The 14,332-nt window shown below is 46.5% G+C and overlaps 1 protein-coding gene across 3 annotated transcripts; it reads left to right on the top strand.

Annotated features, from left to right (window-relative positions):
* Positions 1-179: 179 nt before the first annotated feature.
* Positions 180-6,247, top strand: TEX55 (testis expressed 55). Of its 3 annotated transcripts, none has more exons than XM_086882849.1 (4): positions 180-380; positions 1,305-1,780; positions 2,056-2,118; positions 2,783-6,247. In XM_086882849.1, exons 2-4 carry the CDS (start codon positions 1,616-1,618, stop codon positions 2,849-2,851), a joined length of 297 nt encoding a protein of 98 aa, XP_086738975.1. In that variant the 5' UTR covers positions 180-380; positions 1,305-1,615; the 3' UTR covers positions 2,852-6,247. The 3 variants fall into 3 exon arrangements, with proteins under 3 accessions (XP_086738975.1, XP_023797028.1, XP_086738976.1); XM_023941260.2 differs by having other exon boundaries at positions 271-479; XM_086882850.1 differs by having other exon boundaries at positions 295-384.
* Positions 6,248-14,332: the final 8,085 nt, after the last annotated feature.

Below are 14,332 nucleotides of genomic sequence, written 5' to 3'. Positions count from 1 at the left end.
GGTGGTACAGTCACCGTCCCTGGACATGTTCTAGAAAAGACTGGACGTGGCACTTAGTGCCAGGGTCCAGCTGCCATGGTGGCGCTCGGTCATCGGCTGGACTCGTTGGTCTGGGAGCTCTTTTCCCAGCGATTGACTCTGGGGTTCGCCCCGTCCCCGCCCTGCAATTCCGCCCTCGTCCAAGATGGCCGCGCGGCACTCAGCGCCCGCGTGACGCCGGCGGCACCGCGCGCCGAGCCACGTGACGGCGGTTACCCCGGCAACCGCCGCGGCTTCCCGCACCCACTCCCCACCCCCGGCTACGGCGAGCGACGAGCAGCAGAAAGGGCCGGCACCGGCGGGGGGCGAAGCGCCCCCTGCCCTTCCTTGCAGAGCCGGGGGTAGGTGAGGGAGAGTCCCGGCCGCCAGCCGCTCCCACCGCTTCCCTGGCTGCACCGCCCCGTGTCTCCCCCTGCCCTTCCTTGCCGAGTCGGGGGCAGGTGAGGGCGGTGAGGAACCTCTCCCCCCGCTTCCCTGGCTGCACCGCCTGGCCCGGCCCGGCCCGGCCGCCCACCGCCTCCCTTCTGCCCCAGCGAGCCCCGTTGTCAATAACCCGTTGTCCCCAGGAACAACACTTTCCTTCCCAGTTCCAGGGGAGTGAGCGCAGGTCCTGCTCCCTCTCGGTCCTCCCCCAGCATCCCGCTTCAGGCAATATTGCGACAACCGGGACACGGGATGGGAGGAAGAAACAGGGCAAGACTGGCCGCAGTCAGTCACAGGCCTAGGGATGGGAGTGTGGGGCATGGATACAACACAGCCCACGGCCAGCTGCTCAGGGGGTAGGTGGGCAAAGCCTGCAGAAATTTCAGCTGCTGCTGTCAGGGAGCAAGCCTGGAGCTGCACCAAGCAGGGAACGAGGAGCTGAGGGCAAACACAGTGCAGGCAGTGTGCACCTAAGAGGGCTCAGCAACAGTCGCAGGCAAGGAAAGGTCATGAGTCAGGTCCAAGATCCATCCAAAGTACTTCCATAAAGACAAAGCTACCTAGAATATACACTCAGAGTCACCCTAGGAAAACTAGTCAGTATGTGAGGATCAGGCACAGATACAACTGCTGCATAGTTCAGATCAGTTCTGAAGGCCTGGGCTGGAGCTTAAGTAGCATTCCTGGGATCATGCAGGGCCAGTCATTAATAGGAATAAACCCTATTAGTGCATGCTTTAAGTGTGTTTGTAGCATATTTGCAGAGGATGGAGTAATGTGCTGTGTCTAGTCTGTGGAGAGAGATGTTTAAAATACTCTTGTTCTTCATCTGCTAAATGTAGCAAGGGTTCAATGATCATTCAGAATCTGAAGTGGAGGAATCTGCATACCACCAGCTTCTGGACCAACTTAGGACCTTAGGACACCTATAGTTGAATCCTCACCATCACTGGATGACTCACCTTGTGTGGAAGCACCAACATCTACAACCCAGACAGCTGTAGTGGAATTGCCAGTGTCTGCAGACCAGTTGGCTGTCAAGAAGCCACCACGTTCTGAGCACCATTTCCTGCTCATTGTATAGTCTGCATCCAGGGAAAGCTCACCTGAGATCAGATCACCTGTGGGTAAACTTCCAGGTTTCAAAGTCAAGATGTACACCCCTGAATCCACACAGGATGGCAGTAACACCGTTGAGACTGTGTTGTCAGCAGCAGAGATTACATTTGAATCATTGGAGAATCCAGAGGCTTTTGCAGACCCCTATCAAAATGCCATGGATTATGTGGAGGAACATAAAATTCTACAGATATTTCAGGTGAAATACATACGTCTCATCTCCTTCCAGAGGCTTATGTGAGAAGCTTGGCCTAAAGTTAGCTTGAACCAAATTTTATCCCTTCCCCAGACCCCTCCTTGTCCTGTGCTTTCTTAAGTATAGACTTAAGAAAAAGCAGTAGAAAGGGACCCTTGACCATCTTTGGTCTGAAAAGATTCTTGCTTTTTAAAATGCAGATGTCATTGGAACAGAAGTGCAGGCACCCATCTAGTCAAAGATAAATAATTCTTTCCTTCTGTCTGTCTCTTTCTCAGGCTATCACAGAAAAACTGCTGATCCATAAGCCTGGTGACCCCTTGCAGTTCATATTGCAGGAGGTAGGGTGCCTTGCTGGGGCTCTGTGGGGACAGGGTCAGCTTTGCTGAGCACACCAGAATCATGGTCAGCCCAGAACTGTTTCTCTGACTGTGTGTCTGATGTCTTGGGAGGACAAAAAGCACAGGCAGCAGCAGAGTGCCTGGGCTGCAAGGGACCGTGTGTGCTCTGAGAGGGAGGAAAGGTATGGGAAGGAGGGGGAAGAATGGAGTGAATGTGCCCTGGAATTGCCTGAGAGGTGAGGGAAGCTTAATGACAGAGATACCTGTGACCATTTCTAGCTTCCTCTATCCCAAACTGTGAGGGAGCACATTTTCTGCCCATATCCCCCGTTCAAGTGAGCTGTCTTTGCTGATCCTTCAGGGTATTAAAGCAAAGGTAATTCAAAGTCAGTGAAGTGACATTGGTTTGGGGGTGAATTAGAAATGTGGTTGCTTCTTGGGAGAAGGGGGAGGTTAGAAGAAAGAAAGCAGACAGAGGAAAAGAGTGAGTGTCTTCCTTCATTGCCTTCTCATCACTGTGGAGAGGCACCATCTTTGAGGTTTGTTGCTGGCTTCATGGTGTACTAAGCACAAAACCTCCAGAGGCATGGCAAGGTCAGTTCTGGGCATCAGTGTGAAAGCAAATAAGCTCCCAAATGACGCTTTTCCTTTTCCTTTTGTCCAGGTGCAGTCTATGATAGATGCCAGGCAAGCAGAACCAGAGAGACAGGAGGAAGAGAACAAAGATGTGTAGGTGCTTCTAGAAGAGGGCTTGTGCACTCCTTTTGGCCCCCACTGACCTTGCTGTTGTGGTATTGCCACACCATGCCTTCAGAGCACCGTGTAGTCATTGGCAATAACGTGGAAAAGATCTGCTTATCTGTCTCTTGCCTGGTTTCTCTGTTTTGTATGCTTGGGTTTAAATCCTGCAACCAAGTTTTGGGTTAGAATCACAGACTGAGATCTAAGTGTGGATGTATCTGCATGCATATATGGTATGCATATCTTGAAGAGGCAGGTCTGAACTTCTATGCATTTAAATGCATAAATCTCATATTTAAGCCACTCCAGACTCTGCCTTTCTGTGCAGGAAAACCTTACAGCTCAGACTATGCAAAGACAAAAGCAAGTAGAGTTAAAAAGCAGCCCTGGACAACCCATAGCCTTCTTTTTTCATGCTGCATTGGTGGCTTACTGTGACCAGTTATGCAGCAGCACCAGTGCCTATCTAATACTTCAATAGTTTGTGTCTGGCCTTTCACACTGCCCCCAGAGCTCCTCTAATGCAAGAAGCTGTCTCTCTGCCTCTTCCACACAATGGATACAGCTGTCTCACCCTTAATTATCTGTGCTGGACACTGATCACTCTGCTTTTTGGGGTTGCCCTGCCTGTATCATTGTAAGTACAGTATATAACCAGAACAGTAAGGCAACAGTTGCACACACCCTTTTTATGCTTTCAGAAGACATTGTCACTCAGGAATGTGGGAGGTGAATAAAACCAAACAAACCAAAACCAAGCACTGAGAATTAAGAGTCATGGTACATTTCGCAAACACATAATTTGAACTGTGTTTGATTTTTGAAACATTTACAATCCTTGTTTTCATACTATCCAAGTGTCTGTTTCTACCCTATAAAAAAAAACTTTCTTTCTTCTTCTTGTCTCTTGCCTGACAATTATTGAAAATGTGCAACAGAGCATACTGCTATTTTGCCTTAATAGATTGTCTATGTGCAGTAGATGCCAGAAAGTGTTTTTATGTCACTACAGGCTTTTCTCTTTTTTAGGCAAGTGCTCTAATTTCCTGATGAATGGTGGTGTATTCCCAAATGACTGTTTCTATGGCTGTGAAGAGAGCACCATAAAAACTTCCATCTATCTATTTTTAAAAAAATAATGTATGATGATTGGGTTGTGTGATTCTACACAGCACAGCTCGGGCGTCAAAAGTCTGGGAATAACAGTGGGCAAGTATTTGGCATATAAATTCCGAGTGTGAGATGAGTTTCCTTTCTATCTGAGTTTCTCAAAAAGGATCAGTTAACTCACATATTTCAAGACTGAAGGCAGGTAAGCACCCCTGTCATTCATAGGGCAGACTGTTTTTCAAGGTTATAGTGAGACTAAAGATGGCTCAAGATTCAGATTAAATCTTCATTGGTTTTATAAGAGTTTTAATGTAGACTTAGGCATTGAGGTCCCACTACAGCAGTGAGATGGTTTTGAAATCCCTACTTATCTCCAGCAACTGGAAAAATCTGTTATTGAGAATCTGAGATTGATCTGTTTACAAATTATTGACCAAAAATGTATCAGGCTGAAAAACAATGTATATGTGCCCTGCCCTAATGTATCTCTGGGGAACAGGAAATGTATGGAAGATGAAGATGGTGTTTGAAGCCTTCTCATCTCTATAGTCATTTGTCAGCACATTGTCCGAGGAGATGGAGAAGCTGACATGTCTTTGAATTCTGTTGTAGAACAGGATTAGGATGCCTTGGGGTACAGCCTTCACTGTGTTTTTCCTGCCTCTGTCATTTGGATATTGCATTTTGTTGTTCTCTCTTTCTTACGAAAAGCTTGTGACCTGTAATATGTTTTCAGACTATAAGTATATGCTTTCAACTTCATGTCAGCATTAAGGAAGTTATGCAAGGGAAGATCCTTAATTCCTCTCAGGTAGGTTGAAATGAGCTGGAAAGCAGTCTTCTTACAGGTGACAGAAGTTTTGCAAGAGAGGCTGTACCCGGTGTTCCTGAGTAATCTCAGGGCCACAATTTTCCTTTGGTGGCTTGGCCACCTCATCTCATGCAAACAAAGTTGCTGTGTGGTAGCAAGAAATCCTCCCCAGTACACATAAGAAAGAGCATCTGTCTTGTCTGTTTCTCAGAAAAGAGAAAAAGTGTTTCCTGTTCTTTTGTTTCTACTATGGAGAGGTCTTTCTCCTTTGAAAGGCAGTTTTCTGGAGATGAATGAGGCTATACCCAGGACAAGCTCTGTGAGCCTGGAGTTGGCATATGTAGATGGCATGAAACTGGGGAAGATCATGAGCTAAGGAAAAATGTCACTTCACCTCAAGACTCTCAGATGATTGAACTTAATTTTATGAAAACAAAAAAAGCGTCCTCCAGAATGTTTGCAGATTACAGTGTTTGAGGTAGTGTCACACAGCTGTATTTTTTGATCTGCTTCAAAATTGTTCTGAAAAATACATTCTAGGTCTAGAAAAAATCTACTTGACATTAAGGCACTGCTGTTTGTATATAAGAAGGCTTTTCTGTGCTGAAGAAAAGAAAACTTAGATTGAAAATGGAAACTTTTACTGTAGTCTTAATTCCAGAGTGACTGTCCCTTTTCCACAATTTATTTCCAAAACCATTGGATCCTTATTTCTTCTTTGTAAGTGGACATTTATCAACATGACATTAAACTGTCATTAAATTTCTTGCCTTGAGTGCTCAGAAGAAATTAGCAGTTCCTCGTGTGTAACCGAAACTATTCCATATAAGTCCTTATAGCATGCTAGTCACAGCACATTTGAATGCCCTCCAGAGTACTAAGCAACGTGACTAACATCTGTTGTTTGCTCTTTCTCCTCTTCACAAGGGAAATGGCTGTGCACTGAAGTGCATTCTTTTAGAAAGGGTGGTTTGGGTTTTTTGTTTACCACACCTATGTATTTCTGTGTACTTCTAATGGTTAAGTCATGAAGTGGAAGGTGCAGAAGTTGGAGTTAGTTTGTAATTCCCAAGGATGATTCCTCTGCAGTATGAGCTGGGTACTGAGAAAACGCATTATTTTCAAGGAAGAGATTCTTTTCATCCATGTTCATCCATGGACAGGCAGAGAGGTACAACACCCAGTTAATCTACCAAATGGCATGATCTTATGGTGCCCAAACTGTTTCTGTTTCTGTTGTGAATATTGTACTCCTCCAGAGGTAGGACACAGAGGAGCCAATCGGGGGAAAGTGTAGTCCCTGTAAAATAGGTCTCTTGGACCAAAACATCAGTTTCTTTTTCTGCCATCTCTGTATGGAATGTGAAAAGACTCAGCTGCCCCAAGCAATACTGAAGTTGCATGTGTACTGCTTCTAACCAATGGGGGAAAAAATGTAACAGCTGATTAAAAATCCTTTGAAAAGTTCACAGCCTCTTCTCTGGTTCTTAGGTGGAGGGCACAGGCAAGATCTCCCTTCAATGGGCAGCTGCTTACAGCATGAGACATTTCATTGTGACTCACTGGATATGAATCACTGCTAAGTAACACCAACTGTAAGCTACTTAAATGCCATTGATTGAAAAGTTTCACAATCGTGTGGAACTCATAGTAGGCAGCAGCAACTGCTTCCATGTCTGAAATTGAGGAAAATAACCTCCGGGTTAAGTCCAACAAAGAGCTTAGCTAAAGAGAACTCCGGCTGAGGACTGGAGAATGTGGAAGTCCTTGGAAAGGGTATATACTGAGACAAATTGATCAGACCCTGAATGACATTCCTCCAGGTTGTATTCTAGGGAAACCTTCTCTTGACCATTCTTTCATGCAGATGAAATGCAGGAGAAAATGAAGAAACATTTCCTTAAGGTCAGGCATTATTATCCATGGCTGCATTCCTTTTTGGGGGACTGCCCTTATGGACAACACTGCTGTAGCAGCATCACCAAAAGCTCACAGCCACAGTTTGACATACAATAATGAAAAGAAGAATTTTGAGTTGTTGAAGAGACATGGATTGAATGGTCATTCATCATCTCCTGGAGAAAGGAGGTGGGCTAGAATGTCACTGCAGAACAGATGAATTTAGGCAAAGGAGATGCAAGAGATTTTTGTGTATATAATTCAGCACTGGAAACTGACTGTGGACACTCCAGTAGTTGGTCTGTTTTAGAAAATCCTGGTATGAATGAATGGAGGGGCTCTTCTCCCTCAAGGCTATCCTCTCAATTCCCCATGCAACTCCTCTCACAGATGGGAATAGCCCACCCTCCTTTGTTACGGACCTTATTGTTCTCAAGCACTAGGAAGGACATCTCCATGCCTTATCCATCCAGGAGTCTGGGGTAAACTATATTCCAGGACAGAAAACTGCTGGTGTTATCTCATAGACTGCAGTGAAATAATACCAGGAAAGAAACAGTGAGATAGATTCATTTTCTTTTTGACATTGTTACTTTGAGACCAAAATTAGCATCTTTTTTGTTGTCATTAAAGAGGTGAGAGGTGGAGGAACATAGGGCTGCACAGAGCCAGACTTATGAAGGTGCACAGCTATCTAGTGCAGTTCTCCAAATAAAAAGGGAAGCATTGTAGCAAAGGGAGTGCAACCCTCAGTTTACATTTGCCCTGGAAACTTCACTAGAAAATTACAAGCCTTTAAGGCAAATGCCTTATTTAGAATCATGTTGTCCAGCCTTCAAAAATATTAACTGGGAGGCAGGATCCATGTTAGGTTTAGGGAGTTTGTAAGGAAAAGAGGTGACCTCTGTCCTTCCTCCTTCCTGTCCTTCAGCTTAACTTATAGCATATAACAGGAAACAGGTGAATAAAGGCATGTGTAATACTGCAGTTGTTTGTTAATGGGAAAAACGCATGTCACACCAGCCTTTGAAGAAAAACAGTTCCCACCTTGAGGAGCTTTTGGAGTTCAGGCAGGTGAACAGACATTAGAGGGAAGGCTGTGTTGCATGCAGGCAAATGGTCAGAGACGCAAAGGTTTTTAACAGTGACTCAAATTTACATAAATAGCATGAACACCACAGTCCCTCTGAAGAGCAGATCAAGCTCTATCTATTGTTTAGGCATACCCTTGGGTCTAGCGTAGTATCCTGCCTCCTTGCAAGGAGATTCAGCGAAGGACAGCATTGCCAGTTTGCTGAAACCCCCAGTAGTGCAAGCACTGCTCATTGGAGAACCCAGCTTTTGGCCCTGTTGTCTGAATCCTTGGTAGCGTAACAGAGCTATCTTGAGAGACTCCTTGACATCATGTGATGCCATGATGCCAATATATGTTTGCCTTGGCAGATAGGAGCACATATGGGAGAAGTTTAGCGACAGCTTCCTACGTTTTGCCCTGTTAGATGTTTAAATCTTTGTAAATGAAGAGCAAAGCCCTTTAGAAAGGTAGAAGCTGAGCAGGGTCCAGCACAACTACAGATAGAATAATTTTCCCTAGTTAGCTTCCATAGACCTCTTAGTATTTGTTCTGAGCCTTCCTGGCTTTTCAGAAATCACCTGTAGAAAAACGGTGTTGGAGTAGCAGGTTAAAAAGCGTCTTGAACTAAAAAAAAACAAAAACACGGAGTAAAACGTAACCTTTGCTATGTGTGCCCATGAGAGGGCAGCACAGACCGGCTGAGCCTTTGCTAAAGGCTATTCAGAGGCATGAGTTTACATCCAGCCATGGAGTAGCTACAAGCAGAGGCGGAAAGATCTGTGTAAAAGGGCTGGATGGCCTAAAGCACAAGCTCATCCGTCATCCACCTGAAACTGAAACCCAGGTACAGCTCGGTACAGGCTTGACTGGGTCAGATGCCAGGTGCATGGCTGGGTCTGAGTCTCACAGATTTCTCAGAGAAGTTAGGTACTGGAACCTTGAAAGAGTTTCAGTGGAAGAATTCAGGACAGTGCCTACAGTTCAGTTGAAGCAATGAGTTGGTGTGAGACATCAACCACACCCTTGCCAAGGCAGAGGCTGTCACCCCGGGAGCACTATAAACTCGCCCAAGGCGGGTGCTATTTATTTCCATTGCGGTGTCGCACCAGCCAACACCCCTCTGCCATTCCCTGTTCCTCCCGCTGCCAAGACTCCTGTGATGCAGCTTTAATTTACTGACCTCCCTCTTTCTGCTGGGTGCTCCAGCCCTCTGGCAAGGTGGATGGTGGAAGTGCTGAGATAAATGAGACATGTGCTTGCAGCAAGTGTGTTGGAAACTGGGTACTGACAGGCAACCATATGTAGATGGCAGTGCTCCACTGCCAGCCCTTTGTGGCCTCCTGCATCAGCTGCAGCTAATGCACAGGAGACAAGCAGTGGGTTTAGGAGGAATGAGGTGTCCCCAGACACCCTTCAGTAATAAGCTGGAATCAATGTGAACACATTCCTTTGGCCCCACGCAAACAAGCAGTAAAGGTTCCTAAATAAGACCTCTTCTTTGAAGCATGTTGCAGCTCATGACTGACAGAGTGGATTTTGGAGGAGTGGTTTTTAACCGTCAGCAAGAACAATGCAGTCACCAGATCCAGACAGAACAGCTTGTTCCCAGTCTGTTAGGGGAAACTCAGCTGAACCAACAGTAGTAAAGGACCATCATAGTGCCAAGGCCGTTTGGGAGCTGGGACCACATCCTAATGGCTGTATTGACACTGACATATGCAGTCTTTCAGAGCCCAGCTTTCATAACCAAGAGCAATACAGAGACACTGTCTAGCAGATCTTCCCTGGACAGCCTTTTAAAGAAGCTGTCTAACTGACAAGCAGAAATTTCTGCCTTCTCTAAAGTCTTTTTTCCTGCCAAAGATCTCTGCAAGTCCCAGGCAATCGTTTGCAAAGGTACAATGAGATTTCTGTCCTCCTGTGAGCCTTCCCTGTGAACTCCTCTCCTATGAAGACAGGCTGCTAGAGGTGAGGTTGTTCAGCTTGGAGAAGAGAAGGCTTAGGGGAAACCTCATTGTAGCCTCCCGGTACCTAAAAGGGGCTTATAAAAAGGAGGGAGATGGACTTTTTATACAACTGGGTACAAGAAATTGTGGATGCCCCATCCCTGAGAGTGTTCAAGGCCAGGCTGCGTGGGGCTCTTAGCGACTTAGTCTAGTGAGTGGCATCCCTGCCTAGGGCAGGAGGGTTAGAACTATACGATCTTTAAGGTCCCTTCCAACCCAAATCATTCTATGATTCTGTGATTCTATGGTTGCCTGCAGCCATGCTCCTCTTCAGAGTGAGCTGGCCTGCCCTCATCTGAAGATGAGATGCAAGAGAACACCATGTCCCATTTTTTGGTGCCTTTATGCCATCAAGGATGTTGGCTGTGGAGCATCACTCTTGGGCTTAGCTCCCTTTCCCTGCCAGGAGAAACTCCTGCTGGTGGAAGGGAAGTCAGGGCAGAGCTTGACCTCTGGGCTCTGCCATGCTCCTCCATGCTTATTTTATCTTCTGGTTCTTGTGTGTACAAAAATGTGACCTGTAGGTTGCTGAAAGACCTGAGTGAGATCAGCAGCCTTAAGATGCAGAATCATTGGTCTGGATTTTCCTCTACAGAAATTGGCCTTAGGCATGTGTTGAGGCTCTCCTGTAAATTTCCTTTGTAGTCAGCAGAGTAAGAGACATCCTTAGAGCCCAAATCTCTCTCAGTGAGTACAAGAAGGTACCCTAAGGGTCTCTTTTATTAACAGTAGTAGTAGCCAGTAGAGTTTAATCTTTACGAGAATCCACTATTTCTCTAGACTTTTGGGTTGAGACCACTGAGGAAGGGAGCAAAAACCGCTGGTCTAATTGTTAGCAGCAGAATACCAAAATTTAATTTGTTCCTGCCTTTACCCACATGTGCAAATAACACTATAAGCACTAGCCCAAAACTTACTGGGGAAGCAGTTCCCTGCCCAACCTCAGTTCCTTACCAGACAGAGCAGCTTTCTTCAAGTTGTTTGTCCGTTTTGCTTGCTCACATGTCATGATAAACCTTCTGTTCTGAAAGGCTAAAAGTGCAGATTTTCGTGCAATCTCATGATTCCAGTAGCTTGGGCTTTATGCAGCCACCCAAAATGTCAAGTTTTAATGACACCGAAATACAGACATGGTAATAAGCTCACTAATAAAGCTACCCTACAAAACTGGAAAGGTAAGGTACATCCCTGTCTTAACCCAAAATATTAAAAAAACCCCAGTCCTTGAGAGTGTGCCCTATAAGCACTCTTCTTAGGAATGAAGGGTGCAATGCCATATTCACTGCTAAATGCAAAACCCCAGGATTACCAGCATCACAAAGGTGCTTGTATCTGTGTTTCCTGTAATGCTCTTTGCCAAAGTAGCTGAGGTTTCAGACAGATGTTACTGACTGCATTCCACATCATACTAAATATATATATACAGTTCTGCTTTTCAGCCTATATGTTTGCAGGTTTAGCTGGGGTGGCCAGCCCAGTGGCCGGTGGTTTATCCTAACCCACTATAATTAGCCCATGGTTGCTGCTTATGGTATGCCATTTGTCTCCCCACACTCAGCACTGTTTGGTAAACAATTTCAGAGACAGAGTTGCTCTCCCCTGATCTCACTAGGTGGTGTTCACTTATTTATTCTCTGCACCCCACAGTTATTCCTCTCTCGAGGCTGTGAGGTATAGAAGTGGCAAAAAAGGCCAAAAATGTTGCCAAAAGTGGGAGGCAGCTGCAGCAAAAGAGGCGACTCAACTGGTGAGGCGGGAGGCAAGGCTGGCAGGAGGCCAGGCCAGCTGCAAACCCAAGAGGAGCAGTGGACATCTGTCCCCCACCGCCTGCATCCTCACCCCCTGTGCAGATGCACTGAGATGGGAGAGGAGGCAGCCATTAGGAATTCCCTTCTACTCCAGGGAGGAGCTGGCTCCCAGCCATGGCACGTGGAGGGCCTGGGTGGCAGACACGAGCCTCAAACCCAAATCTGGCCCGGGGAAGGAAGGTCAAACTGCGGACTGGGAAGCAGCTGTTTGCAGCCCTCCCAGGAATGCAGGAGCAAAGCTGGGTATTAGGTATTGGCAGGAATTGGGGCTGAGTCCACCAGGAGTTGTGCCCTCAAGTTGCTGACCTACTTCAGATGGACCAACACTTCTATACAGCCAGAGCCGTACCTTTGTTCAAGCTCTTGCACTTGTAAAAGCTGACCTAGCTGGTGAGGTTGGAGCTCTACCAGGAAAGGTGGCAGCCCCTCCACTCATGGGCACCCCCTCTGCAGCATGCTGCAACAGAGATGCTTGGCTTTACTCCCAGAAGTGCTGCCGTGAACTTGCCACCATATACTGGAGGGACAATAATTTAAAAAGGCCCCTCCCTGGGACAAACAGACAGAGTGTGTCAAGCTGAGCCTGTCTGTGGGAACACAGGCTTGGCCAACACTGAAGCCACACTGGTAGGGACGAGGGATTTCCTAAACCCAGTCCCTGAACTGTGAGCTTTGATGTTACCATGCAACACTGCAAATGCAGTCAGGAGCCTCCTGCTCACGGACAGCAGTGACACTGACATGAGGAGGTCACATAGATGACTCCTGGGAGTCTGCTACTTTGACCACAAGCTTCTTTTCCTCTCTATGTGCTCATTCCCTCCCTAATTCCTCCCTCTCATATTATCTCAGCCTTAAATCATTATTTCCATGCTATGAAGAGAAGAAATTCGAAGGATTCAGAAAGGTGGGAAAGTATACTTTAAAGTAAAGAGTAGAACCAACACCCTGGAACTAACCACAACATCTAATCAGCCCTTTTCAGCAATTTTGGGCATCCTCCAGCATGCCTTCCATGCCAATTTTCAATAAACTCAGCATACTTTGTGACAGGCATGTTCTAACTTTGCCCTGTCACCCACTGAGCACGTTGCAATAACCAAGTGTTAGATCTCCTGAGAAATTGCATTTTCCACCTCCATCTGAAAACAGGCCAGCCTGTGGCCTCAGCATCTGACTGCCCCAGCAGGTGAAACCCCAAATGGCAGCATGTCTTCACTATCAAGTCCCACTTTGCCTTTAACTTACTCGCAGCAGAGGTGTGCAGGTACTTGGACCTGTGGCTGGATACACAAAGCACACAGGTGTATAGGTTTGTACCTGTGCACATACACACCTATGGCTCTGGTGGAGGGGGTGTGCACACTTAGGAGGCCGGAGCTTTCACAAGTGCAAGAGCTTGAACAAAGGTATGGCTCTGGCTGTATAGAAGTGTTGGTCCATCTGAAGTAGGTCAGCACAGACACAGTCCTACAGGGGAGGTTAAAAGAGCTGCAGGCACCCCACTGGAGGTGTTCCCTGTGGGAACAGGGGCTTCCCAGCACAGCCCCATTGTGCTCCCTCCCCTGACAAGGTCTCTGTCTGACCCTCTGTTCTGCAAAAGCATTCATGTAAACTCATAGTCTGACCTTGCTGGCACACACCAAAGGAAGTGCAAAGAAATAAACAAAACCCCCATCCCAAGCCTCTCCTTTCCTATATCAAATTTCTCTCCATAAAAAATATTCTTACCCAGATTCTAAATCAGATTAACAAACTGTGAGAGCCAAATGGTGATGGCAGATGAAGGGTGACCACCACCCAAGAGCAGCCTAACCCACTCTTCCAGCCCAAACAAGGATTCACTCTAACAGCTTTCTGCAATGCCCTGGACAGGGCTATAGACCTGCAAGAGTTCAGCTCCACCAGGATTCTCTCCCAGCAACCACTTTCAGTGCTGGTGATTGGCAAGACTGTGAACTTCACTGCCAACTTCCCCTTCCCTTTCCTCTCTTTCCCTGTCTTGTCTTCCCAAGACAGTATTTCCACAGTCGCAGCCTCTTTTCTCTTCCCAGCTGAGATGTGATGGGGTGTTTTACCAGAGCAGGCTTTTATCTAATCACAGCCCCAAGATCAGGCTGGCTGTGATGCTCAGGATATAGCTGCACTGCTTTTTCCCCTGCCAGCTGCTCTGAATGTCCAACAACAATGATGGGAGCCTGCCTTCCTAAAGCCCAGGACACCAGCTGGTGTGAAACACCTGGTCCCACCAGCATTGCCAAAATATGGGGTGGCAACTGTACCAAAATAGGCTTCACAGGTTATAGGGAGCACAATTAGTGGGCAAGGAGCCATTTAAGTCTAGACAAATTTGCATCTGTATTCTTGAGGACCCAAAGGACTACTTTCTTGTCCCTTTCTACTAGATCAGGCTGGCTGCAGTGCCTGGATCTTCTTTTGCTTATGTCTGTGATACCTCATGGAACTAGAAATGCCGAAAGTACTGACCTTTCTTCAGGGTTAAATCCCACACAGATCTCACAGGAGAGCAGGATCTCTCTTCGGTTGTCTACAAGTACCAAGAGATCCATAGGATTTTAGAACTATTGCTCACTAATTTAATACAAAATATTTGCCAGGATGGCCACCAGTAGGACATATACACATGTTGTTTTCGTGTTTGTTTTTGACTTGTGAAGGGCTCTAACATCATGGAACTCCCGTTACCCTTCCCAAGCCCGTTATTTATTTGTCTGGTTTTTGCATCAGCAGATAAAGAACGACA

The sequence above is a fragment of the Cyanistes caeruleus genome, chromosome 3 (genome assembly GCF_971803275.1).
Source record: "Cyanistes caeruleus chromosome 3, bCyaCae1.hap1.1, whole genome shotgun sequence".
Lineage (NCBI taxonomy): Eukaryota > Metazoa > Chordata > Aves > Passeriformes > Paridae > Cyanistes > Cyanistes caeruleus.
The sequence above is the reverse complement of the archived record's forward strand: the minus strand, read 5'-3'. Positions and strand labels throughout refer to the sequence as shown.